Genomic DNA, 25667 nt, shown 5'->3' with positions numbered 1-25667 from the left:
CCAGAGAATTTTGGCTTGTCAGGGGTGGGGTTTTCGTCTTCGGAAAGGGCGAAAATTTCCCCTTCTTCCTACTCAGAACTTGATAGCCCAGAGTGAGAGGGGCTTGAAGATGGGGAGGAGGATACAGGCTCCTTAGAGGTGGAGGCCCTAGGTTTGCATTTTTCCTTTGGGGCCTTGCCCTTGCGAGAGCCCTTGCGCTTAATGCCTTCAGCTATCCCTTGGGAAATGGCTAAGGAAATTACCTCCCTCATTTCATCAGAAAGAGCAGGACTTTTCCCCCTTTTTTTCTTTTGCTTACTGGGCCTGTGCTGGCTAGGCCAGCCTGAGCTGGATCCACCCTTCCCAAAGGGGGAATTCTGGACAGAATCTCGTTCCTCTCCGATGGAGGAGCTAGGGGAGTCGGGGTACCCCCAAGATGCTTCAGGAAATGGATCCCTGGATGCATAGTTATCCCCAAACAAGAATTCACTTTCCCCGGGGGATTGGGCCTCACGATCAGGGGAAGCTGACTCCCTGCTGTGACGGTCTGGGCTAGGTTCTGGCTGCTGGGGCCTTGAAACCTCCCTGGGATCCACTGTGGCTCTTGGAGAGGACCTTTCAAGTGAGTCTTTGTGCCCTTTGCCTTTATTTACAGAGGGATCCAGCTTGCTGCGCTTGCTGGAGGGCCCCACCTGTTCCCCTAAGGCCTCCCTGCATTCCTCAGCCATTTCAGGTCCCCACGAGGCCTGGAAGATAGCTGGAGTTGGGATGGGCACGCGCTGGCCTTTGAGGCCAAAAGCGCTGGCAGAATCTACAGGAGGGAAGGGCCGCCTTGGGGTCGGATTCCTTCCTCCCACCGCCCTCGGTTCCCCGAGACTTAGCTTATTTTCTGGAGGGAGAGACTAGCTGGCTCCCCAGGCTAGTCCCCAGCCTCCTCGCGGCGTTCTGCGATTGCTGAGGGCTGGCTGAGGTTCCGCTTGGGCTGGCTGGCTCTCCGCTGCTCCTGGCTTCCTCCAGCGGTCTCCGACTTGCTGTCCTCGTTGCTCGCACGCTCCGCTCTCTGCCGCTCTGCACAATGAGTCGGAGCGATCCAAAATGGCGGGGGGTGCGCGCGCAGCCGCTTCCCGCTTTCCAGCCCTGAAAAGCGCGTGAAGGCTCCAGCCGTCACTGCTGCCGGGCAAAATGGAGCAGGCGAGGGAATCCTAGCAATCTGGCTCGCCGGCTTTAGAGCCTTCTCAGAGCCTTCGCTGGACCTTTCCTCCCCCTGGGACACCCATTCCAACAGGGAACTTGGTTTATCCCACTAATTGCTCCTGTTGCTAGCCAGCCCCCGCTGTGCAAGCCTTTCCAATCCCCTGCAGCGCTTGAGACAGCAACATCAGGGAAGCCCGGTAGCCCTTCTCTTAAAGCGACAGAAGCCTCAATGGAGGCAAATAGACAGATTTGATGTAGAAGCGTGATTTCCTCTATCTGAGAATTTAAACGTGGTCCAAATTGGGAAACTTTTTCCAGCCTATCTTACCTTAGACTGGAGCTCTCCCAAAACAGTCCTAACTCGGGCGGACTGAGTTTTCAAACTGAGCATGCGCAGGCAAAGGGAGGCGTGGTCAACAAAAACATCACTCAGTCCAAGGGCAGATAGGCTGTGTTAACCCAGCATTTGGACTCTCTGAGCAGTGCACTGGAGAACTGGAATAGCAGCCACCCAGTTCACATGCACGCACCGGGAAGATGATCTTCTGTTTTCCGGCACACGCATGCGCACTGACCACCTGGTCTTCTGGTTTCTGGCGCTCATGTGCATATGTAGACCAGCTGGCCGGTGCACATGCATGTCGGAAATTGTAAGATCATCTTCCTGGTGTGCGCATGCACACCGGGAGGCTGCTCTTCCCATTTCCGGCTCTCCTGCGCATGTGGAGACCAGCTGTCTAATGTACTGTAACTCGGAAGAGGAATGGGCGACGGCTAAGCATGCCACTTCTAGCACGTGATTTACAGGAAAATTCTTCCTTGTGACAAAATGGATTATCCCAAAGGTGCTTTTCCAAAAGGCAGCTGGACTTTCTTGATTTGGAAAAGCCCTTTTGGGACAACCATGATGTGGATGACTGAGAATCTCCATAGACATTTAAAAGGGGTTACCTTTACACCCAAGCCTAACACTTGTCTAATCATAGTTTAACAGATGATCCCTAACGGCTGTTTGCATAATACACAATTAAAATGAAAGAAGCCCTTTTATACCTTAGCAGCCAGCCTTTCCATTACTCAACTGTAGGATCATGCGATTTGTATAGAGCAAATGTATCCAAATGTTTGGCTTGCCTGGACCACACATAAAATATATAATATAAATTAATGTATGAAAATACATGTTAAAAGTTTACAATCTTGCAGAGTTGCAATACTAGCTGTCCAGGGTTGTATGTGGCCTGTGGGATGGATATGCCTGGTTTAGACCTTACTCCCCAATTCTGCAGGTATTTCAATTTCAAATACCCTATTGCAAGCACATCCTTAACTGCTACTTTGTTTCAACACATTTTTCTTTAAAAAAATCACCGCCAGCTACAATCTTAATCCTTATTTTCATAAATATTCTTAAAATAATTTAGTCAAGATAATTCAGTTACCAGTGCTTATGAATCCTTTGAAAAATAGGTTTTCCCAATCTTTCAAATTTTTCATTTGCCGGGATTGTCAAATTGTTATTCTACAGAGAGCCAGGGTGGCTCCAGGCTAGAAAGTGGGAGACCGTGAATTCAAGTCCTGCCTCACCCATGGAAGCCGACTGGGTGACCTTGGGCTAATTACTCCTTCTCAGTCCAAACCACCTCACAAGGTTGTTGTTGGAAAATAGGAGGAAGGTATGTTATATATGTTCGCCGGCTTGAGTTATTTTTAAAAATAAAGGTGGGATACAAATAAATATAATTGTAATTATGCTGAAGAACTGACATAAATATGCAACCTTTCAGCAACGGGATGGAATAATAATGTAATTTTTAAGATTAAAGTTAGTACATACAGATAAAAATTATAATTAAAGGAAAAAAAGCTATTAAAAACTAGCAAGTTTAATATTTAGCACCTAAAAAGATCATGCTCAAATTTCTTGCTCTATCTAAATCCAGAGTTGGTGCTACCTTCAATAATATTTAGAATCATATAGAACTGTGATTAAAAGGAACAATGTAAAAACAAGTTCATACATTGGGGTTATTTTTCCCTTTACTCTTGTTTTTTTAAAAAAAGATGAGATATGGAACTATTATGGTTTAACTTAACAGAATCATACATTCATACCAAATGCTCAAGGAAAATGGCAACAACGCTATTTCAACAGACAGAACCTTTGTATACACTTTAAAACTGCATAACTATTTCACGGAAAATTAAGTTATTCCATTTTCCTGTTATGCTACATTATGCCTTCTCCAAAGAAACAGAAGTATCAAGAGAGTATATGGTCTCCAGGGTTAACTTAACATCCATGCTATCCAGAACCACAACTCACAGTATTTTATAACTAAAATCACAATAATGACACTGGGCATAATCTGGATCACAGGTGATCTGAACATTCACATTTAACAGAAGCTACATTAAACCAAAGGAAATTTTCCCAGAAAAGTGTAAGAAATACGAGGTTCTTTAAATATTAAAAGGTAAGAAGTCCCATGTTCAAGAGAGTTTCCTACTAAAAATGGTGTTTGCAAAATATAACTACATGAACTATATTCAATTGAGCTTTTCTGTATTCTACAAAAGAATCCTCATACTTTTGTAAGAAAAGCAACAGAGCTAAGACTTCATAAAATGAGCTGCTATGGACTAACAGTCAATTTTATTGCCATAACTAGAAAATGTAATGTTAATTTACAATTAAATGTGAATTGCAAGTTTAAGCAGATGAATAATTTCGTAGTATTGTTTTAAAATATTTCAGTATTTTATAATACAATTCACACTTAAAGTCAATTTCCCCCATCAGCATGAACACACAAAATCAAGACAACAACCACCAGAGTAAAACACTGACACTTTATTAAAAATTCAAAATTTATTGCAAATTATATTTTGCTTCTCTCCTTTCTTCATTTTTACATGATTTATTGATATCCATGATTTTTTCACAAATATACTTGTTGACTTTGGAGAGTCTCTGTGCAATTTCTGTTTCATCCAGAGTTTCTTGTGCTATTCTGTCATACAAACATTCTAAAAAGAAAGAAAAAGAAAATATGACATTTAGAATAAAAATTAAACACATTTAAAATGCAGTGAAAACCCTTAAGCAAGGTATACATCATGCATAGAATGAATGCAGCAACTCGTTGAAAGAATTAAAAAGTGAAGAAGAGCCTGCATATAGCATCGATCTGAAAACTCCTTTCCAACAGCATATGCTTTCTATGTTCACCTAAGACTGATAAACTACATTCACACTAATGTATTTAAGATGTCTTTGGTAGACATTTTAATCATAAGCCTCTGAAATGGCCATGTCCCTCAATCCAGGGAAAAAACAAGCCTATAATTTAATTTTGAGTGAATATATTTTTGTAAAAGCATTGAAAAGCACTTAAAAGGCATTTTATGGCTTTTTTAAAAAACATCTTTATTTATGCTTATTCAAGCAGACATTTTGATTCAATCAGTCATGATAACATGAATAAATGAGAGAGAAAATTATATGGACTTCCTTCCTCAATGTTGCCATCCATGAAACATACTGTTTGTAGGTTTCTAGTTCTCTCGCCACTTTATAAATTATACTTTTAAAATATAAATAATAATATCGTGGTAGATAAAGTGGAATTCCAGAACAAAAATACAATCTATAGCAGTATGTTTAACAGATAACAATTCTAAAAATTCTTTCATAACATGGAAATGCCAAGACAAAATAATATTAGATAATAGCATCCATGTGAAAAAGTATGTGTTACGAAGTACAGTAATTTGTTTCTTCTTCCAAATTAAATGGTTGTTTATTGTTGTGACTGTTATAAAGGGGAAGACTAGGTAACCCCATAAACTAAAACAGTTTGATTAACTGTCATTAAACAAATTGACAGTAAATAGTCTCATTTATGAGACATGGCTTACAAAATTATGTCTCATCATTATTAAACTCCTTAGCACTCAACATACAAGCTACAGTAGTCTGCTTAAATATATACTGCCTTTGTTATACTGTATAAACTATAGTGAAAAGTGCAATTACTACCAGTACTAAATGGTTTCCAAAGTAAATAAACAATTTCTGCTGTTTTTAGTATTTTCACTCAGCAAATATTTATTATATATGGTAAACAAAATAGAGTCACTTAATTAATGGGTTTTATGGCATTGTTAATGCACATTAAAGTTGTAACAATTAACTATTCTACATCCTTTGCATCTTCTCTCACACCTTTCAGAAGTTTTATAGAAGGCTATTTTTCAGCCACAAGATCTGCAGTGGTTGCATACCAACACTTTTTAATAATTTTCTCAGAATAAACTACACAATAGGGACTAATAAACAAAAAGACACATAAGACCCATTAAGACCTAACACCATCTTTTTAAGATGTATTTTATGGAAGTTATTCTAGAATAAAAAGAATAAAAACTATTTCAGCTACAAATTTTATGAGCAGTTTGAAATGTGTTAGTATTTTTTATAATGAGATTTGAAAAATAACAAAAGAGATGACTAAAACAGTGATTTAAATTAAAACACGGAAAGAGGAATTCGATTAAGGCAAAGAAGCACCCATTCCTCTTCAGTACTGAACTAGGGAGCGACTGAAATCGTTATAATTGAAATCTATTCATAGTAAATTAAAGCATTTTATTTCCACTATGAAATTCTACCATATACTAATTCCAACATACCACATGTATGGGATTTTGTCCAAAGCTTTGTAAGTAAGCATTTCACATGTAATCAAATATCAAATTGCACCAGAATTACAGTCTGCCTATCAGACTTGTTTTGGGAGAGACATTATATTGTTCTTCCATTTTGGTTCAATGTGTCTTTTCTGATAGGCTGTTTGCTTTTATTACATTTTGGGAGGAGGGAATGGCACAGCTCCACTTCTGGTTTATTTTGTATGCAATCTTATTTCCCACAAATTGCTATATAATTAAAATATTCATTCCTATCTCTTTTAATTCTCCCCACCCTCGTGATGGGGAGCTCTCACCCACATTCCTTTGTTGTCTTCCACATCGTCATCTGCAGAAATAAGAATGTGGAGTCTTTGGTGCCCTCTGAGCTTGTTTTGCTTATAGATGTTTCGTTACCTGACTAGATAACATCAGTGCTAAGGAGTATAGGGTTTACTCCCTGTTTATATGCAGTAGCTTGCCCTGCCAGTGTGGGTATGGGGAGGTTATGGGTTACCATAGGTTTCCTCCATGGTAGCTGATTGATTATGGTACTGCTTTATGCTTGATTACTTGGTATTAATTTCTGCTTATCTGGGTGTAGACTGCTAGGAAGGATATGTTTCGGTCTTTTTGTTTCCTTTTTTAAATTGTCTCTTTTTAATAGTGTGTAAATGTGGTTTATCTCTATTGATGGTTGATTTATCTGAATGCTAAGCTTCCAGGAATTCCTTAGCCATACCCTAAGGTCAAATGTATCTAGCAGCTGAACAAAATGCCAACGGCACTAGAGGTGGAGGTCATAAGGAACCCACACATGGTTTTGTTGGGAGAATGTTAGTATACAGACAACAGGCCACGGTTGGCATTTCTGTAACAAATAAGCGAGTGAGAAGTCACACACTGATGGGAGCTGAGGAATATCTTGATCACTGTGGAGGAGTGGCTTCTAGGTTTGGAACTGGGAGGGACCAAGCCAGAAATGGTTTGGATCGGGAGGTTTCTTGCCTAATGAAGGGTTGGATTTAGTTATCAAAGGCAACTGGGACTGCCAGGATTGCTCAGCCCTGTGTTCACATGATGTTGCGCTTTACAATTGCATCACTTAGCAATGAAAATTCTGGTCCCAACTGAAGTCGTAACTCAAGGACTACTTGTAGCTCCCTTCCTAAGATATATACATAGGACTGTGTAAGCTGTTTGTCACTTCAGCAGCTGTATTAGAAAACAAGATTCTTTTAGTCGTTGCTTCATGTAGTTCGAAGAACACTCACATAATCAAAATAACCTACCTCTGACAATGCTTAACTTGTGAGGTGAGAGAGGCGGCTTAGGAACAGCATCTTTCTTTTTCTTAGTGGCCACACCTGTAACACTTCTATTTTTAAGAACATCGGTTCCCCAAATCATAACTGCTAAGTTTTTTGTATACTTTGAATCTCCTTGCGTTACTTGCAGCTGGTGCCATTTCTCCTCATCTACCCAGATGCCACTTCCAAGATGAACCTGGAGTAGAAAGTGAAATAACAGGTGGTGGTTACCTGGAAAGTTTGTTCCATCCTTCATAAGTAGCAGGAACAATGTTTTAACACAAAACACATTTATCCGTAGTATCCAATGACTGAAAAAGTATGAAATATTAAAAACAATTTGATTGTCTAAACTATGTGCAAAATCATGAAATGACATGAAATGAAAAGCCATAAAGAGTGCAAGTTGTAAATGGTTTTTATCACCATAAAGGATCTCCTGGGATGAAGATAATGTTTCTTCCCTTCGTGGCACGAGAAATCCGCGCTCGTCAAAATAGCGGTGATTAAACCGCGTCGCTAAAGCCGCGACATCATCACCGCCGCGACAACAATGCGGCGACAACAGCACAGAGACAGAAAGGCATTCTACATGCTTCGTTCTTTGCCAAGGCTCTCTACATGGGGCAGCCCTTGAAGAGTATTCGGAGACTTCAACTCGTCCAGAACGCAGCCGCACGAGCGGTTGTGGGTGCACCTCGGTACACCCATGTTACACCTATCCTCCACGAGCTGCACTGGTTACCGATCAGTCTCCGGATACGCTTCAAGGTGCTAGTCGTAACTAACTTCAAGGTGCTAGTCGTAACTTATAAAGCCCTTCATGGTATTGGATCTGGGTACTTGAGAGACCGCCTGCTGCCAATTACCTCCCACAGACCCATTAGATCTCACAGGGTTGGCCTCCTCCGGGTTCCATCTACCAGCCAATGCCATCTGGCTACTACCCGGGGGAGGGCCTTCTCTGTGGCAGCTCCGGCCCTCTGGAATGAACTCCCCGCAGGGATTCGGACCCTCACCTCTCTCCAGGCCTTCTGAAAAGCCGTCAAAACCTGGCTTTGCCAGCAGGACTGGGGGTGATGAGTTCCCTCCCCGCTCGACATGTATGGTTGTGCGACTGTTGCTTATTTTTATCACTTGTATTTCGTTTTTGTGTTCCCCTTTTTCCCCTTTTGAATTGTTCACCGCCCTGAGTCCTCCCGGAGAAGGGCGGCATATAAATAATAAAATTCCAATTCCAATTCCAATTCCAACGAAGGTAGCCCTCCTCCTCCAGCTGACAGCGGCAGCGGGCACGGGGCAAGGGAAAGGTCCAGCTCAGCCGTGGGGGGCAGCAGGAAGCCCGCGGGGGGCCCGAGCCCTCAACATCTCCTTGGATGGGTGGCCGCCACCGCCGCCGGGCAAGCCCGCTTCACCGGCCACGGGAGAGCCTCAGCCGCCGACGCCGCCCCCCCTGCCTCTTCCTCCGGGGGAGGTGCCGGCGGAGGACGCGGCAGCGGCGGCGGCTGAGGCTCTCCCGGGGCCGGCGAAGCAGGCTTGCCCAGCGGCAGCGGCCGCCCGTCCAAGGAGATGTTGTTGAGGAAGAAGAGGGCGGCCTGCCTCCGCCGCGCGTCGCTGCCCTGCTTGCGAGCCCCTAGGTTTAGGGTTAGGTTTAGGGTGCTTCGGTAGGCGCGGATTTGCCCTCCGCGGTTATGTCATCGTGATAGGGTCGTTTTTTTCTTAGCGCTTCGGACGCCGCGGATTTGCCTCCGCACTTATATCGGCGTGGATAAGGGCTGCGCGGTTTTGTGGTGGAACCTCTTCCCTTTATGTTTTGCTTAGAGAAGAATGTGGAAGTTTTTTCACAACCACAGCATATAATCAAAAGCATAACCTTGTATTTTTTTGATAAACAAATGCAAAAACCTCAGGAAAAGTCCCTAAAGTATTCACTTGACATTTCTGTCATGAACTGATAAAAGTGCACTGCTTTGGAGTATATATGCCTGTTATGAGATTCATTTTAATTTTCTTGATGAATATAGAAATGCAGGCAGGCAACTACCACCAATGAAGCATTCTGGCTGTTCCCATCAAATGCCCAAGTGCAAAAGATTCCTGAAGAGACAGGAAAGATGACTAACCACAATAGCCTCAAATGACTGCTCAGCTGAATTTTTATTTCTGCATAGAGGAATCTTAGAAATGCCTTTCTCTTTTTTAAAATAGTATATATTTATATATTCACATATTTATTTTGTTGGTGAGTATTTCTCAGTTATTATTAAGGAAAGTATATAAATATTTGCAATGAATATAATATTAATACCTTTCCATTCTCTAGAATATATTTGTCCATTACAGGAATAGCAGCTGGGTAGTATGTTGACGTGTTTGCTTCCTCACTGAAAGCTGTCTGTACATCAGGCTCGGGTTCAATGGATTCAGGTGTAACCTTTTCAAGTTCTAGGGCAGGACCTATATCATTTAAAAAAGAGGAACAAACCATCAGGCTTTAATTTAAAGTGGGATGCATTATGTAATTATGTAGTCCATTTCACATGCAGAACCTCAAACGGATTAATGCTAATCTAACCTAAAATCCAAAGTCAGTATGATAGTAAAATATTACCCCTTTTTTCCTCCATTTTAAAAATGTTATTAATTTATCAAAATATAAAATACAGAAATACAAAGAAAAGTGAAAATAATGGTAAAATAAGGCAGGAAAGGGGAAGAGAAAAAATGTAGGTGGAAGGGAAAAAGGAAAAAGTGCATTGACTTCTGACACCTTTTGGTGCAGTACAACAAGGTAATCAAATAACATCTTAATTTTTTTACTTTCACATAATAATATACCCAGCAATTTCTATAACAACAAACCTATTTAATTAGCAAAACTCAACATCAACATTTCATTTTTTTCCACTTCAAGCACAAAGTTCCAGTAGAAACAAAATTCCTTTCTTTAATCAAAGCAGTCAATTTTAGCCATCTCTGCTAACTCCATCAATTTTTGTAGCCATTCATCCAATGTCCTCCATTTTTGTGCATAGAGTAATTTTGCTGCCATCAACATATCTAACATCAAAGTTCCCCCCACCCCCCCCAAAATTTCCAAGTTCTTTGTCCATTAGGTCTAAAAGAAAAGTCTCTGGTATTACCCTCACCCCCCTCAAAGGATCATATTTTAATAAAATTTTCAAAAAATGAACATAAATATAAACAAGTGGAATATGAGATTCAAAGCAATTTAGCACTTGTTCTTTTTTAGATGTATTTTTTCATGATCACTGAAAGAAGTGACAGGTGTATTATGACATGTTACATATTATTACACAGTTGTTACATCTGTAACCAACTTTTCAGTTGTGTTTTAAAATGAAAAGGAGAATCAACAGTTGGAAAGAACTGTCAACATTCTAAGACAATCTCAGTTATTTTCATGTGACCAAACAGGGTTTGGACTTGGTTAATAAGTAGAGGTATACAAATATTCAAACTGAAGATTGAACACATTGGCAATTGAATTTCCAAACTGAATCAACTTTTTGAATTGTTGACTCAGTTGCGGAGATCTTCAATTTATTTAGAAATGTTTCTTTTTTGCATGGATTCAAATCTTTTCTCTGAACTGATAATTTGACTGACATAGACCAATTCCAAAGTAACTTGCTTCCTATTCACATTTGTTCACAGGGTTCACTCTGTTTTTGCTAGGTTGGGATAGTAGTCAATCCCATAATTGCAAAACCTGAAAAAAGATTATCCATCCTAAAGACAGATATGATTTCTTAAAGCATGAATATATCTTTAACTACCTATATATCTTGTCATAATGAAAAATATAAGCCAAAAAATCAAATAAAATTGATGTAAGTGGAAAATTAAAAGTTTAAACATAAATGCATCTTTAATGAAATTTTCTATTGCTTGTTGATATGTTAGTTATTTATACATATGGAATTACAAATCTTTTTAAACACCATAGTTAATAAATGCAACTACAATAATTCAGAGAACCACTGCAAAAACATGAGGTCCTAACAGATAGAAGCATTTGGCCAAAGATCTTGTAATATATTTTATTCCAAAGTTCAAAATATTTCACATTTCAATAATCAAAGCCTTCTTTAGGCAGCTGAACTTCACAGTAATTTCAGAAACTACTAAGAGTTGCATTTACAGCACAGCATGTTCAAATTAGACATGCAATTCCTTTTACTGTCTTTTTGCTAATTAGGGTTGCTTGCCTAATTTGCCATGCATCATGCTTACTTTCAAAAAGTATCTCACTTTGTAGTTTTTGCACTTTGATAAGCAAAACAGAAAATGTGCAGTTACGGAAGTTTTCTGAAAGTCAACACAAAATGTGTTTTCTTAGCACAGCAAATGCAGATGAAGGAAAACCCTTGCTTCAGTGAAAAGTTTTACTATTTTGAGTAGTGAGGTTCCTGGCGTAGGAATCGACCGTTGACTTACCTGAACGGTCCTTCTATGTGTGCTGCGACGGGAATCCAAGCATGGGTTAACTTTTGTCCATTAGCCTAGAGACTGAGTTATGTAAATTGGTGACCATGCCTCCTCTGACTGGATGGGTCAGTTTTGTATGAAGTCAGCCGTTTAATGATGTATAACAATAACAATTACAAATGAGGGCTGTAACCCAACAGGTATACAAACATGTCAGAAAACATAAGTCACAACTGGGTAAAGTCCAGCATAGTCAAAGTCACAAGTCAGTGAAAAGTCAGTCAAGTCCAAAGTCATGACACCCTGGCCAGCTGAAGCCGCGGGCGGGTTTGGATTCCCCTCGCAGCACACATAGAAGGACCGTTCAGGTAAGTCAACGGTCGTTCTCCTGTGTGCTGCTTGGGGAATCCAAGCATGGGACATGCCAAAGCAATTAAGATCCAGGGCGGGAGCCAGGCTGGCCAGGGGGAGCACCTGTGGCAACACACGCCGCCCAAAGGAAGCCTCAGCCGAGGCATACATGTCCACCTTGTAATGTCAGATGAACGGCGATGGCGAAGACCAGGTAGCCGCTCTACAGATTTCTTCCACTGAGGCTTGCGTGGCGCAGGCTGCTGTGGTGGCCGCACTCCTGGTAGAGTGGGGAGTGATGTGCCCGGGGACCTGTCAAGATTAGCTGTCATAAGCAAGAGCGATGCACGCCTTCAACCAACGACCTATCGTATGAGAAGAAACCTTCTGTCCCATGGATGATGGCTGAAAGGACACAAAGAATGCTTCTGACCGCCTGAAGGACGCTGTGCGTTTCACGTAGCGACAAAGAACTCTGCGTACATCCAGGTGATGCCATTGGCGCTCCTGCGGATGAGAAGGGTTGGGGCAAAAGTCCGGAAGGACGAGCTCCTGAGCCCTGTGGAATAGCGTGTTGACTTTTGGTAGAAAGGCCGGGTCCAAACGGAGAATGACTCTGTTGGGGTGGAATATACAAAGGTCCGCTCGAACGGACAGTGCCGCCAATTCGGAGACCCGCCTGGCTGATGTAATAGCTACCAAAAACACGGTCTTAAGAATCAGTAGTCGAAGACTGATGGAAGTAATAGGTTCGAATGGAGAGGCCATAAGTGCCCTGAGCACTAAAGTCAAATCCCAAGTAGGGTAGCGGTGCATGGTAGGAGGTCGGATGTTGGCTGCCCCCTTCAGGAAAGCCTTGACTTGCGAATGCTGAGACAAGGAACATCCCTGACCTCCCCTAATCACCGTGGCAAGGGCCGTGACCTGCCTGCAAAGCGTATTGGGTGCCAAACCTTTGTTAAGTCCAGATTGCAGAAAGTCCAACACTCGGGGCACCGAATCTTGGAGGGGGTCTGCCCCAGTCCGGCGGCACCACCTGCAGAAGGCCTGCCAGGTAGCCTCGTAAATTTGAGTGGTGGAAGGCTGACGGGCCGCTTGAATCGTGTCGATGACCTCGCTGGAATAATGAAGGTCAGTCAGAATAGTCCACTCACGTGCCACACGGCTAATTGTAGCAACTGGGGGTTCGGATGTATGAGGGCCCCCTGATGGAGCTGGATCTGATCGTCCGGGATCCTCCACGGGCACGAGATCAACAGGTGCACCAGGTCGGCATACCAGGTTCGTCTGGACCACATCGGAGCCACCAGGAGAACTTCCGCTTGTTCCGACAGTATCTTCTGGATGACCGCTGGGATCACTGGTAGAGGCGGGAAGGCGTAAAGGAGGCCAGCCGGCCATGGGCTGCGCAAGGCATCCACTCCCTTCGCTCCGGGAGTCACATACCTGGAGTAGAACCGGGGCAGTTGTGCATTGTGGGGCTGCGCGAACAAGTCCACTACTGGATGGCCGAACCGGCGGGAAAGCTGCTGGAAAACGTCGGGGTGGAGCTGCCACTCCGCATGATCCACTGTGGCTCTGTTCAGCCAATCCGCCTGGACGTTGGATTCGTCCGAAATGTGTTCCACTCAAAGGGACAACAGTCTGGATTCCGCCCAATGATGCAACTTCTCTGCCTCCAGCATGACGGCCCTGGAATGCGTGCCCCCTTGGCGGTTGACATGCGCCTTGGAGGCCACATTGTCGGTCAGGATCAGCACGTGCTTGTGAGTCACAATGTCCTGGAATTCTCTCAGGGCCAGTCGGATGGCCCGTAACTCTAGCCAATTGATGCTGTTGGACAGCTCCCGGTCCGACCAATGACCCTGCGCCACCCGATCCAGGGCATGGCCGCCCCATCCGAATAGGCTGGCATCCGTCGTAACTTGGATGCCTTGAACAGGCACCCCTTGAGAACCTTGGAGGACGCCCACCACCGAAGTGATCTGAGGAGCTTGGGTGGAAGACGGACCTTGAGTTGTGAATGGCTGGTATGAGACCTCTGATAAGGAAGCAGGAACCATTGGAGTGGTCGTGCGTGAAACCTGGCCCAGGGAACGATGTTGATGCAAGAAATCATCTTTCCTAGCAGCTGAGAGAGTAAGGCCAGGGGCACAAGCCGCAAGGCTGACACCTGAGATGCCAGCCGTTGGATGTTCTGCTGCCTCTCCAGGGACAGGAAAACTTCGCAGGTAACGGAGTTGATGACGGTCCCTAAGTGAAGCAGCGATGTAGTTGGCTGCAGATGGCTCTTGGGAAGATTCAGCACGAACCCGTGCCTCCGCAGGGAGTCCATTGTTACTTGGAGATCCCATAGGGCCTGCTCTTGGGATGGCGACAGGACCAAGATGTCGTCTAAATAACAATTCACTCACACCGGAACCGAACGGAGTGAGGCCGCCACCACCGCAAGCAGCTTGGTAAAGGTGCGGGGGCCAATGAAAGACTGAAAGGTAAGGCCCGGTATTGGAAATGACGGCCCGCAAAGTGGAAGCGCAGAAACCGTCGATGTGCCAGATGAATGGGCACATGGAGGTACCCCTCCTTGATGTCGACAGATGTCATCATGTCGCCTTGGCGGATGGATGCCAGGATGCTCTTTAATGACTGCATCTTGAACTTCTGATACTTGATGTACCAATTGAGTCTTTTCAGATCTAGAATGGCTCGCCATCCTCCTGAGTTTTTGGGCACCAGAAATAGAATGGAGTAAAACCCTAGGCCTTCCTGCCCTTTGGGAACCTGTTCTATTGCATTGATGGAGATGAGATGATGTATTTTGGCTTCCATGAGACGCTGCTTCACTGAGCACCTGGGTACGGGGCACCTGATAAATCGTCTTGGGGGAATGGAGAGAAATTCTAGGGTGAGGCCCAGCCTTACCACCTGAAGGGCCCAGGCGTCGGACGTGGTTTCCGCCCACTGATGAGCGAAGGCCAGCAGACGCCCGCCCACTGGCTCCTCCCCTTGTGAGTCACCAGTACCTCCGAAAGGACCGGTTCCCCAAGCCACGAAAGGATCTCCTGTTGTGGGATTGCGCCTGGTGCTGTTGGCGCCCCCTATCCCTGCCCCCTCCACAGTCCTGGCCGTGGTCCTGTGACTGGTGAAAACCCCTGTTGTAATGGGGAAGGGGGCCGCTGTGTAACCAGAATAGCCTCCCCGAAAGGACTGGCGTCTGTTATATGGCTGCTGCCGTCTGGCATTGCGCCCCCCCCCAAGGAGGGAAGAACCTTGCGTTTGTCCCTGGCCTCTATGAGTATGGGATCGAGAACGGACCCAAACAAAGCTACGCCCTTGAAAGGTGTGGATGCCAGGCGCCATTTAGACTTAATATCGGCTTGCCAATGGCGGAGCCACAAGAGGCGACGAGATGCCACATTGGATACCACAGCACGAGAAGCAAACTTGGCAGCATTGAGCGTGGCATCTGCCAAAAATTCTAAAGCAGCCATAATCTTAGTAACGTCCTGGTGAAGAGATACCTCATCAGGGGCCAGTCTCTCCTGCAACTGCTTAAGCCAGAGCACAGAAGTTCTATTAAAGAACGATGCCGCAGTAGCAGCATGCAAGGCCCAGGCCGCAGCCTGGTGGGTCTTACGAATTACTGTTTCAGCTTTACGGTCCTCTGCCTTCAGACCCTCAGAAATTTCAGACAGAATCAGAGCAGGGGAAGCTAAGGCTGCTACTGGCTGATCCATAGTTGGGAATTGTAACAAATTTTCCAAGTCAGGGGTGGAAGTGTATAGCTTCCTGTCCCCGTTGCTGGGCGGAGTAACCGCAGTTGGCTGGTCCCATTGTTTCTGAATGAGATCCATGAAAAGCTTAGGGGAAGGAATCACGTCTTGCAATGAAACTGGTTCAGCAAAGAGGCGCTCAGTAGTGTCCATGCCTACAGCCGAACTGTCTTTGGGAGCAACCTCTCCCATATGAGTAGTGGCCTTAGCTTTAAACAATAAGGATTTGAATAATGTAGGCTTAAATAGGCTAGAGGAATTAGGCTGATCAAAGATCAGGCCCTCATCATCAGAGAATTCTCTATCTATCAACTCTCCTTCCTCCACCAAGGCTGAATCCTCACTATAAGTAGATGGGAGAGGAGAAGAGGAAGGCCTTGCCTGCAGATCAGGAAGATCTATCTGCGTAGCTGGGATAGGAGGCCCACCTTGGGAGCTAACAACCACTGGGGCCTGGTGCCTTCGAAGCAGCTCAGCATCCACCCCTCTGGATACAGCTGCAAATATCATCTGGTAAAGGTCTGAGGATAGGCCCTGGTCATAACCTTCCACAGGCCTTAGGCCTGCAGCAGTGGGAGTAAATGTAGCAGAAGGCCCAGCACGTGGCATTAGATAGGCCGGAGCAGCCTGGGCCTCGGGCAATACGGAGGGGAGTTGGATCCCCACCCCCCCGCCCCAGTTTCAGAAATAGTAGGTAGAGAGCGATCAGGAGACCAGGCCTGGTGCCCCGCTGGCTGCGGAGCTGGCAATATGCGCTGAGGCACTATCGTGGGGGGGGGATTTCTACCTTCCCCAGAGGTTTTAGAGGCTGTCTTGGTCTTATCCTTCTTCTTGTGGCCCTTATCCGGAGGTCTCCCTGGGCCTCTGGCTGGTGGCTCTAGAGGCGGCTCTGCCAGGCCTCGAACTAACCCCCGCTTGGGCAGTACCCTGGTTATCAGTAGAGGACTCAACTGTACCTCCCAGAGAAGAATGATCAGCCATTGTAATGATTAGATGTGAAAAAGACTCAAAAGGGGCTTCCTGGGCAGGACCTTGCTGATGGTGGCAGCTTAATAGAGCTGCTCCCAGGTTTCTGGTCGTGTTATCTGCCTAGACATCTGGCAGATACCTCACTCCTCAGGCAAAGAAGAGGGGGAGAGGGATCCAGCTGGCAAGTGCTTTTCCTTTGAAATTTGCAGCTTTTTTGTCTGCGAAGAGAAGGGGGGCCAGCCGAGGCTGAATTATCATCTCCGTGCCGGAAATCCTTAGCTGTTTCTTCACAGCTCAAAGTAAGATACCTCCACTTAGGACAATATTTGAACTATTTATCTGAATTTAATACAAGCAGAGTCCGTATCTGAGAACCTTATCTGCTTTTTAAAAAAAATCCTAGCTTCATTTTTTACAAGAGCTTCCTTCGTGTACTTGGTTATTTTTTTTAAAAAAGGCTGCTAAAATGGCGATTGTGCATTCTCCGTAACAATGCCACATTCCTAATTCTTCTGCAAAGAACAGTGATAAAAGTTCAAAGGGAGGAACAGCCGGCCAGCAGTTTCTTATTAATTAGTTTCACTTCTCTGAAGAGTTTACAAGACTTTCTTCTTATCAACTTTGCTAATATATATTTCTGATATAGAGAAGTCAAAAATGGCGCTGAATATGCCGAGCTGCTTCATTACAATGCTTTTTTTTTAAAACCTTTTGAAAAATCCTAAAGAGCTAACAAAGGGGTGATTTAATACCTTTTTTTTTCGTAAGCTGCACAGCGAGCCAGTAGAGTTTGATTAATTGCTTGAAGATAAGACTTATAATGGCATCAAAATTAAATCCTGGGGTGAAACCTCCTCCTAGAAGCACATCCCCGATACCTGGCACAAAGTTGCCCCTACTGGAGATGTGCTAACGAAAGAACTTTTTTTGGAAACCTTCAGACAATTCAAAGAGGAGATAAAGGACGAAATAAAAGAGTTTAAGGTGGACTTATATGATAAACTTGATACTAGGATTGCCAAAATAAATGATGATATGCTGGGACTTGTAACTGTATTGACAGAACATATTTCTGGAATTGAAGATAACCTAGAGGTTCTTAATGAAGCTAATGCCACTTTGACATCCAAAACTGAGGTGGTGCAACAAAAAGTTGAAAATGCTGAAAAACAAATTATTATGATACAGTACAGGCAGATGGAGCTGGCATTAAGAGTCAGGGGGTTGCGTGAGGATAAACAGGAGAACTTGAAACAGATTTTTTCAGAGGCTTTTGACCGTCTGGTGGGAAGATCGGGCTCCAACTTTGACTGGCAGATTGATAAAGTTTATCGCATTAATTCTTGGGTGGCAAAACAGAAGCAACTTCCCCGAGATGTAGTTATGTACTTCACCACAAGAGAGTTCAGAAACATGATACTACAAGAGTCCTATAACACCAGGCTTCAAATTGGCGGCCAGGATTTGATTGTCTTGAAAGAAATACCACCTCAAATGCTAAGAGCCAGGAGAGACTATGCTTTCCTAGTGGAAGAACTCAGAAACCGTCAGATACAGTACAGATGGGATGTGCCATTTGGTATTATAATTACATTTGACAAGCAAAGATATCGTCTCAACTCTGTATGGAAAGCTCGAGATTTCTATCACAATATTCTGAAGGTGGGACACTCTGCACCATCTGGATCTGGAGAAAGACCACAAGAAGGACAAGATAGACAGCAAACCACACAACTACCAGACAAGACGCACCATCTCCCCTCCCCGGAAGGGCAAGGTGTCATGGAACAAAGACCTAGCCGTATGACTACCAGACGAATGGAAAAACAAGCTACAATGCAACAACCTCAACAATCACCGGCCATTGATCAAGGAGTTACAGCAACAAGCTCAGAAGCCATGGGAGGAGCTAGGCTAAAGCTTAAACAGGCCATGCAGGAGGCTCTAAAAAAGCTTCAGGCAACCAAAGATGACAACTAAGATTTTAACATGGAATGTCAATGGACTGAATTCTCCACAGAAGAGAAAGAAAATATTTCACTATCTTAAACAGTTCAAGAATGATATAATTTGTCTGCAAGAAACTCATATCAAATCAACTGATCAAAAATATTTGTTTAACCCCAAACTTGGTCAACATTTTGTGACCTCTGCTACGGAAAAGAAAAATGGCATAGTTGTATACTTAAGAAAAGACATCAAGGCTGAACTAATTGAAGCAGATCCCTTTGGAAGATATATCGCGCTAGACCTAATCTTAGAAGGGAAAAAGACATTACTTTTGGGAATTTATGCTCCTAATCAACAGCAAGACGGATTCTATAGAAATCTTCATGCTAAATTAGTACAGTGGGACTATAAGTCTTGTATACTATTGGGTGACTGGAACGGTGTGATTGACACTAAAAGAGATAAGAAGACCTCTCGCCCAAATACTAAAATGTGAGCTAAGCTACCCAAACCTTTTTTTGACATGATGGATGACTTTGAATTGAGAGATATTTGGCGAGAAAGAAACGCAGAGGAATATGATTTCACCTTCTTTTCTAATAGACATCAATCCCTTTCAAGGATTGATTTCATATTAATCACTAATGATTTACTTTCTAGGGTGAAGAAGACAAAGATTGCGGCTAGGGTCCTTTCGGATCATAACCCAGTTTGGATGGAATTGGGAAGGGTAGTGCAGGCAAGAAGGTCTTGGAGGCTGAATGAAAACTTATTCAGATATGAAAAGTACATTAATGATTGTAAAAAATTGTTATCTGAATACTTTGTTCTGAATATGAATAAGGGTACACCTATGGAATTTGTATGGGATGCAAGCAAAGCGTATATGAGAGGAGTACTGATGAATATAAACAAAATACATAGACATAAACAAGGGCTAAAACGAAAAGAATTGGAAGAGGAAATTAAAGGGAAAGAGTTGGAGTTAACATTGAATCCAGGCGATACAAAGGTTAAGGAAGCAATTACCATATTAAAATCCCAATTTGATATGTTGATCTCTGACCAGGTAGCCACTAGTTTATTATATGCAAAACACAACACTTTTTGTAACGCAAATAAACCGGGCAGATGGTTAGCTTATCAGATTAGGGAAAAAAGGAAAACTCGAAATGTAACCAAACTGATTTATAGAGGGAAGGAGGTATTTCAACAGGAAGAGATTCAAAAGGCATTTCGGGAATTTTTTACAGAATTGTATAAAGGGGATAAAATTAAGGGTTTAGATATAGACAAATACTTAGTTAAAGAGAAAATACCCTTAGTTAGAGAAGAGTACAGGCAAAAGTTGAACCAACCAATAACCTCAGGGGAAATCTTGCAGGTAATTAAGCAACTAAAGTTAGGGAAAGCGCCAGGCACAGATGGCTTGACAGCGGTTTACTATAAAAATTTACAGTTAGAAATGGTAGAACCTCTTAGAGAACTATTTAATAAAATTCAAACAGAAGGTAAAGTGCCCCCATCTTGGAAGACAGCGTTTATATCTTTGATACCCAAAGAAGATCAAGATACTACCCAACCAAAAAATTATAGACCTATCTCATTACTTAATGTAGATTATAAAATTTTTACTAAAATACTAGCAAATAGGTTAATGTTGGTTATTCAACAATTGATACACACTGACCAAACAGGTTTTATACAGGGGAGACAGATGAAGAGTAATGTTAGATTAATTATTAATGCATTAGAATATTTGGGAAAGAACAACCAAATCCCTGCTGCGTTCATATTTCTGGATGCTGAGAAGGCCTTTGATCGAGTTAACTGGCAATTTCTGTTGAAGATATTGCAAAAAATGCAGATAGGAGATAGCTTTTTACAGTCAATCAAAGCAATATACCAACAGCAAACAGCTCAAATCATAGTCAACGGAAGTTTAACAGACCCTTTTCAAATTGGAAAAGGTACAAGACAGGGCTATCCTTTGTCCCCACTATTGTTCATTATAACTTTGGAAGTATTGTTGAATAAAAATGGTCTTGGATGGTCTAAAAGGGATCAAGATTAGGCAGCAAGAATACAGAGTCCGCGCTTTTGCGGATGATTTGGTCATAATATTGGAACAACCACAGGAATCTAGTATGGTTTTAATGAATACGATTAATCAATATGGTCAAGTGTCTGGTTTTAAAATAAATTTAGGAAAAACAAAGATATTAGCTATAAATATGAATACTAAACAAAAGGAAGAACTAGGAGGGATGCTCGGATGTGAGGTAGTCAAAAAAGTCAAATATCTTGGGGTTAATATTTTAGCCTCAAACGGGAAATTATATAAGCACAATTATGAACCACTTTGGCATAGTATACAGATAGAGATGAAAAAATGGGAGAAATTGCACTTATCTTTGCTGGGTAGGATAGCGGCAGTGAAAATGAACATCTTACCAACATTTCTATTTCTTTTTCAAATGTTACCTATACTTAAAAAAGATGTGAATCTTTTAGAATGGCAGAAGGGTATCAACAAATTTGTATGGGCCGGAAAGAAGCCGAGGGTAAAGATGAAAATAATGCAAGATGTACGTGAGAGAGGAGGCTTGAAATTACCTAACCTAAAATTATATTATGATGCAGTGGCGCTATCCACAATTAGTGATTGGACTCATTTAACCAACGATAGAATACTGAATATTGAGGGACACGATCTGGTATATGGTTGGCATGCTTACTTGTTATTCAACAAAAAATTGGATAAGAATTTTAAAAGTCATATCTTAAGAAATGCTTTACTGCGGGTCTGGAAAAAATACCAATATAAACTAAATGACAAGATACCCATGTGGGCAATTCCTAGACATGCAATTGAAAATATGAATATAGCACAAATACAGGATAGAACCACCTACAGACAACTTCTCACTTTGGAAAGGGGGGTTCTACAACTAAAATCTTTAGAGGTATTGAAAGAGGAGAAGGTAGTTCAAACATGGTTCCATTATGGCCAATTACAGGCCAGGTGGAAAATAGACCAAAAAAGTGGTTTTATCCAAGTTGAGGATAATTTGTTTAAACAAATAAAAGATCAAAGTTTAATGCATATAAAGAGGATATATAATGTACTAATACAGATGGATTCGGAAACAGAATTAGTTAAAGATTGTATGATAAAGTGGGCTCAAAATATTGAAGAACCAATAATGTTGGACACTTGGGAAAGAATATGGGTAAGAAATGTGAAATTTACACAAGCACAAAACCTGAGAGAAAATTTTTATAAGATGTTTTATAGATGGCATTTAGATCCTAAAAAGCTGGCTTCTATGTATCCGAATGTACAGCCTAAATGTTGGAGATGTGATTCTCTCGATGCTACATATTTTCATATATGGTGGACCTGTCAAAAGGTTAAGGCATTTTGGATAAAAATGTGGTGGATTATGCAAAATATCTTTAAAAGAAGGATAAAGTTTACTCCTCAGTTATTTTTACTAGGTATATGTACTGACTTTACAGCGGTAGAGACTAATTTGGTTCTGCACCTAATAACGGCACTGTTGGTGGCGCAATATTGGAAGAAGGAAGACTTGCTTACAACTCAAGAATGGACATTGAAAGTTACAAACCTAGCCGAGATGGCTAAAGTATCGGCATATCTTAAAGATCATTCAAATGAGAGATATAAACGAGACTGGAAAAAATGGATTGACTATATACAAAACAAATACGGGACTAAGAAATTCCAGATAGCCTATGCTTAAGATTAGGAATAACCTAAACTGCTCAAAGTTAGTGCAACAGGAAGAAGCTGAGTTCAATGTAGAGATGTTATTAACTTCTTTTTTTTTTTGTCTTAATATATCTTAGACTGTGTTTGTTAAAAATCTATACCGTGTACGGGCTCTGGGAAGTCGGGGGGGGGGGAAGGGAGGTGGGGTGTTAGGGGGAGGGGGGATAAATAGTATGTGTTAGATTTCAATGCAATGCGATTTCACATGTATACTGTTTCTCTTTATTTTCACTGTAAAAATAGGACAAGCTGAATATATTGACATATAGTAGAAATACACCAAAGGGAGGAGTAGCGGGATAGAAGAGGGGTAGAGAGGGCGGGAGAGAGGATTGGAGGGAGGGTGAGAAGGGAGGGAGGGAGTGGACTGGGAGAGAGGAGTGGTAGAGGGGGAGGGGAAGTAGGGTAGAGGGGAATGATGGAGGGAAGATGGAAAGTTGGAGGGGGGCGAAAGAAAGAGGTGTATGGAGGGTCGAAGAGGTATATTGGTTTTCTATTTTGGGGGGTATTGTTGACAAGAGGAATTGCTGTGTTTATTGTTTAATGTTGTATGGCCCTGGTTATGCACAGTATAAATGTGACTGTATGAAAATGAAAGCTGGAAAATAAAAACACATTTTATAGAAAAAGACTCAAAAGGCTCAAAGTACAGCGTTCACTGGCAAGGAGAGTGGACCACGTGGTCAACAAGAGCAGCGGTAAGACGAGCTTCTCTCCAAGGTAAACAAAGCCAAGTGAGGGAAGTGGGAGGGCCGATGAGTCAGCAAGCCCTTGAGCACGAAGGGAGGCAACGCCAGATCCTTACAGCGCCTGCGCGATGAACAGCCCCAAAATGGCGACCGCAAAAACAGGCGTCAAATTCAAAAGGATCAGTAGTGAACCAGGAAAAACGCCGGCCTCGATTTCCACATCGAAAATCCTTCGGCGGCGGTGGTGCGCTCCCAAACGACCAACGGTGGGTCAAAACCACGCCGCGAATGGCGGGTGGTTCCCAGCGGCGGAAGAAGCCGCGCTGCGAATGGCGGGCGTTTCGCCGGCTTCCGAGGCGGTGGGCTCCCCAGTTACGTTGGCACTAGCTTAAGCCGCGCGCTGCGATTACAAGCCCCCAAGCCACAATTAACAAGCCAAGCGCTTGCCGCCAAATGCCTTACAAAGGCTCCACAGCCTGCAGTCAAACCTCAGAGCCAACAGCGGCAAAGGAAATACAAATACAAATACCTGATCGAGCCAGCGAGCCACTGAAGGACCGGGCAGGCAGCGAACTGCTACCTCTCCCTTCGCCACGCATAATCCTCCACAAAAACCAAGAACCAAGTGTAGAAATCCAAGATGAAGTATAAATTTGTCTCATTAGTCTGGAGAAGAATTGGTATATGTCTCTTTCGGCTGGACTGAGTTAAAAAAACTGACCCATCCAGTCAGAGGAGGCGTGGTCACCAATTTACATAACTCAGTCTCTAGGCTAATGGACAAAGTTAACCCATGCTTGGATTCCCCAAGCAGCACACAGGAGAATAGACAAGAAATATAAATTTCCCTTATAGTCCAGCATCTCCAGATTTCTTTCATGTCAAAAGAAACCTGTTGATTTAGTCAGATGAAATGCCTATCTAGTCCAGCATCCTTTGCCCTACAGTAACTGATGAAATACCTATAGAGAGACACACATACCACCAACACACACACGTTTTTTCCTTTTGCCTTTATTTGATTCTGAAGCAGACAGAATTGATGTTACTTTTTCTAATACACTTTTTCTCAACCTTGGCAACTTGAAGATGTGTTGACTTCCCAGAATTCTCTAACCCTTAGCCATGGATTATACCCTGCACTGAGGAGATCTCCTTGTGGTAATTCTGGGTAGCTATGACCTGTAAATAAACTTTTTTCCTTTCTTAAAGAAAAGGAAGCCGATATAGAAGACATTTTGTCTGCCTATCATCCTAGAGCTGGTAGTGCAAGTCATACTACCTTAATAATTTAGGTGATAGAGACCCTATCAGGAAGCAAAAAAACCTCAGTTCTTAAATATAGGGAGGAAAAAAGGGAAGAGAAAGCAGATTTTTATTTGCTCCTTCTTTACTTTATCTAGACTGCAAAATGCTGTGGGAGTAGGAATGGAAGAAAATAATGTTTTTCTTTTTGTGCCTCTTTGCTACTGACATATTTGTCTTCCTGAATGATAAACCTTTCATAAGCAAGAAGTGAAATAAAAAAGAAAGAGGAGGGATCCTTGATCCAATCAGAGGGGAGTACACAGCAGACAATAATTAATTATTATTATTTTGCTGCTACAAATGAGACTCTTCCTAGTATTTTTCACAAAAGGGTGAGATTTACCATATTTTTCGGAGTATAAGACGCATCTTTTTTCCTCAAAAAAGAGGCTGAAAATCTTGGTGTGTCTTGTACATCGAATACAGCATTTTTTGCCCCCTGAAGCCCCATCCCCTTCACCAAAATGGCCATGCATACCCTTATGAAGGCTTTCAGAGAGTTCTTGGGGGCTGGGGAGGGCAGAAATGAGCAAAAAACGGGGCATTTGTTTCTCCCCCCAGCCCCCAGCAGCACTCTATAAGCCTCCATAAGGCTATGCATGCAATTTTTTTGACAAAAAACGGGCCCGGTTTTTGCTCATTTTTGCCCCCCCCCCACTGCCCCAGGAGCACTCTGCAAGCCCCCCCCAAGGCTATTCATGCCTTTTATTTGAAAAAAATGGCCCCGTTTTCACAAAAAACGAGCCGTTTTTCAGAGGTCTGCAGAGTGCAAAAACTTTTTTTTCCCCTTTTGGAAAGTTCTTTAACTGATGAGAATTACATTGATCACGTGCTGTGCCAGCAGAAACAAAGTCTTAAGGTTTGTCAGCAATTTCCTTCTTCAGCACATGGATAAATATACCTGGAAACATCTACCTACCTACCTACTGTATTTTTCTTTCTCTCCCTCTCTACCCCTCTATCTATCTATCTACTTACTTTTTTTTTTTAATTTGCCTCTTCAAAACCTTGGTGCATCTTATACTCCGGTGCATCTTATACTTATATTTTTGCTCAGTCAAGTGGTGTTTCAGGAATTGACTGACCAACTTGTCACCTAAGCCTGGCATCCTGGCCTGAGTCAGATCCTCAGCTGCCTTTCATGCCTAAGACAGAACTAGAACTCACAACCTCTTGGTTTCTAGCCTGGTGCTTTAACTACTAG

The 25667-nt window shown here is 42.8% G+C and overlaps 1 protein-coding gene across 10 annotated transcripts in view; it reads right to left on the bottom strand.

Moving 5' to 3' along the window:
- Positions 1 to 25667, bottom strand: part of BEND5 (BEN domain containing 5) — a 1240338-nt gene that overhangs the window by 541307 nt on the left and 673364 nt on the right. For 8 of the 10 annotated variants that reach the window (XM_087719700.1, XM_014061672.2, XM_014061673.2 and 5 more), the window contains 3 exons: positions 9484 to 9632; positions 7158 to 7371; positions 4013 to 4203 (listed from right to left, as the gene is read on the bottom strand). The exons of the other annotated variants lie outside the window; for them this stretch is intronic. In XM_087719700.1, the coding sequence (XP_087575826.1) occupies positions 4046 to 4203; positions 7158 to 7371; positions 9484 to 9632 (521 nt within the window). In that variant the 3' untranslated portion in view covers positions 4013 to 4045. Of the gene's footprint in view, positions 1 to 4012; positions 4204 to 7157; positions 7372 to 9483; positions 9633 to 25667 lie in introns of those variants that run through there. 10 annotated transcript variants of the gene reach the window in all.

The sequence above is a fragment of the Thamnophis sirtalis genome, unplaced genomic scaffold (genome assembly GCF_051295495.1).
Source record: "Thamnophis sirtalis isolate CommonGarterSnake01/CBP01778 unplaced genomic scaffold, rThaSir2_p1.2 scaffold_7, whole genome shotgun sequence".
Classification (NCBI taxonomy): domain Eukaryota; kingdom Metazoa; phylum Chordata; class Lepidosauria; order Squamata; family Natricidae; genus Thamnophis; species Thamnophis sirtalis.
The sequence above is the reverse complement of the archived record's forward strand: the minus strand, read 5'-3'. Positions and strand labels throughout refer to the sequence as shown.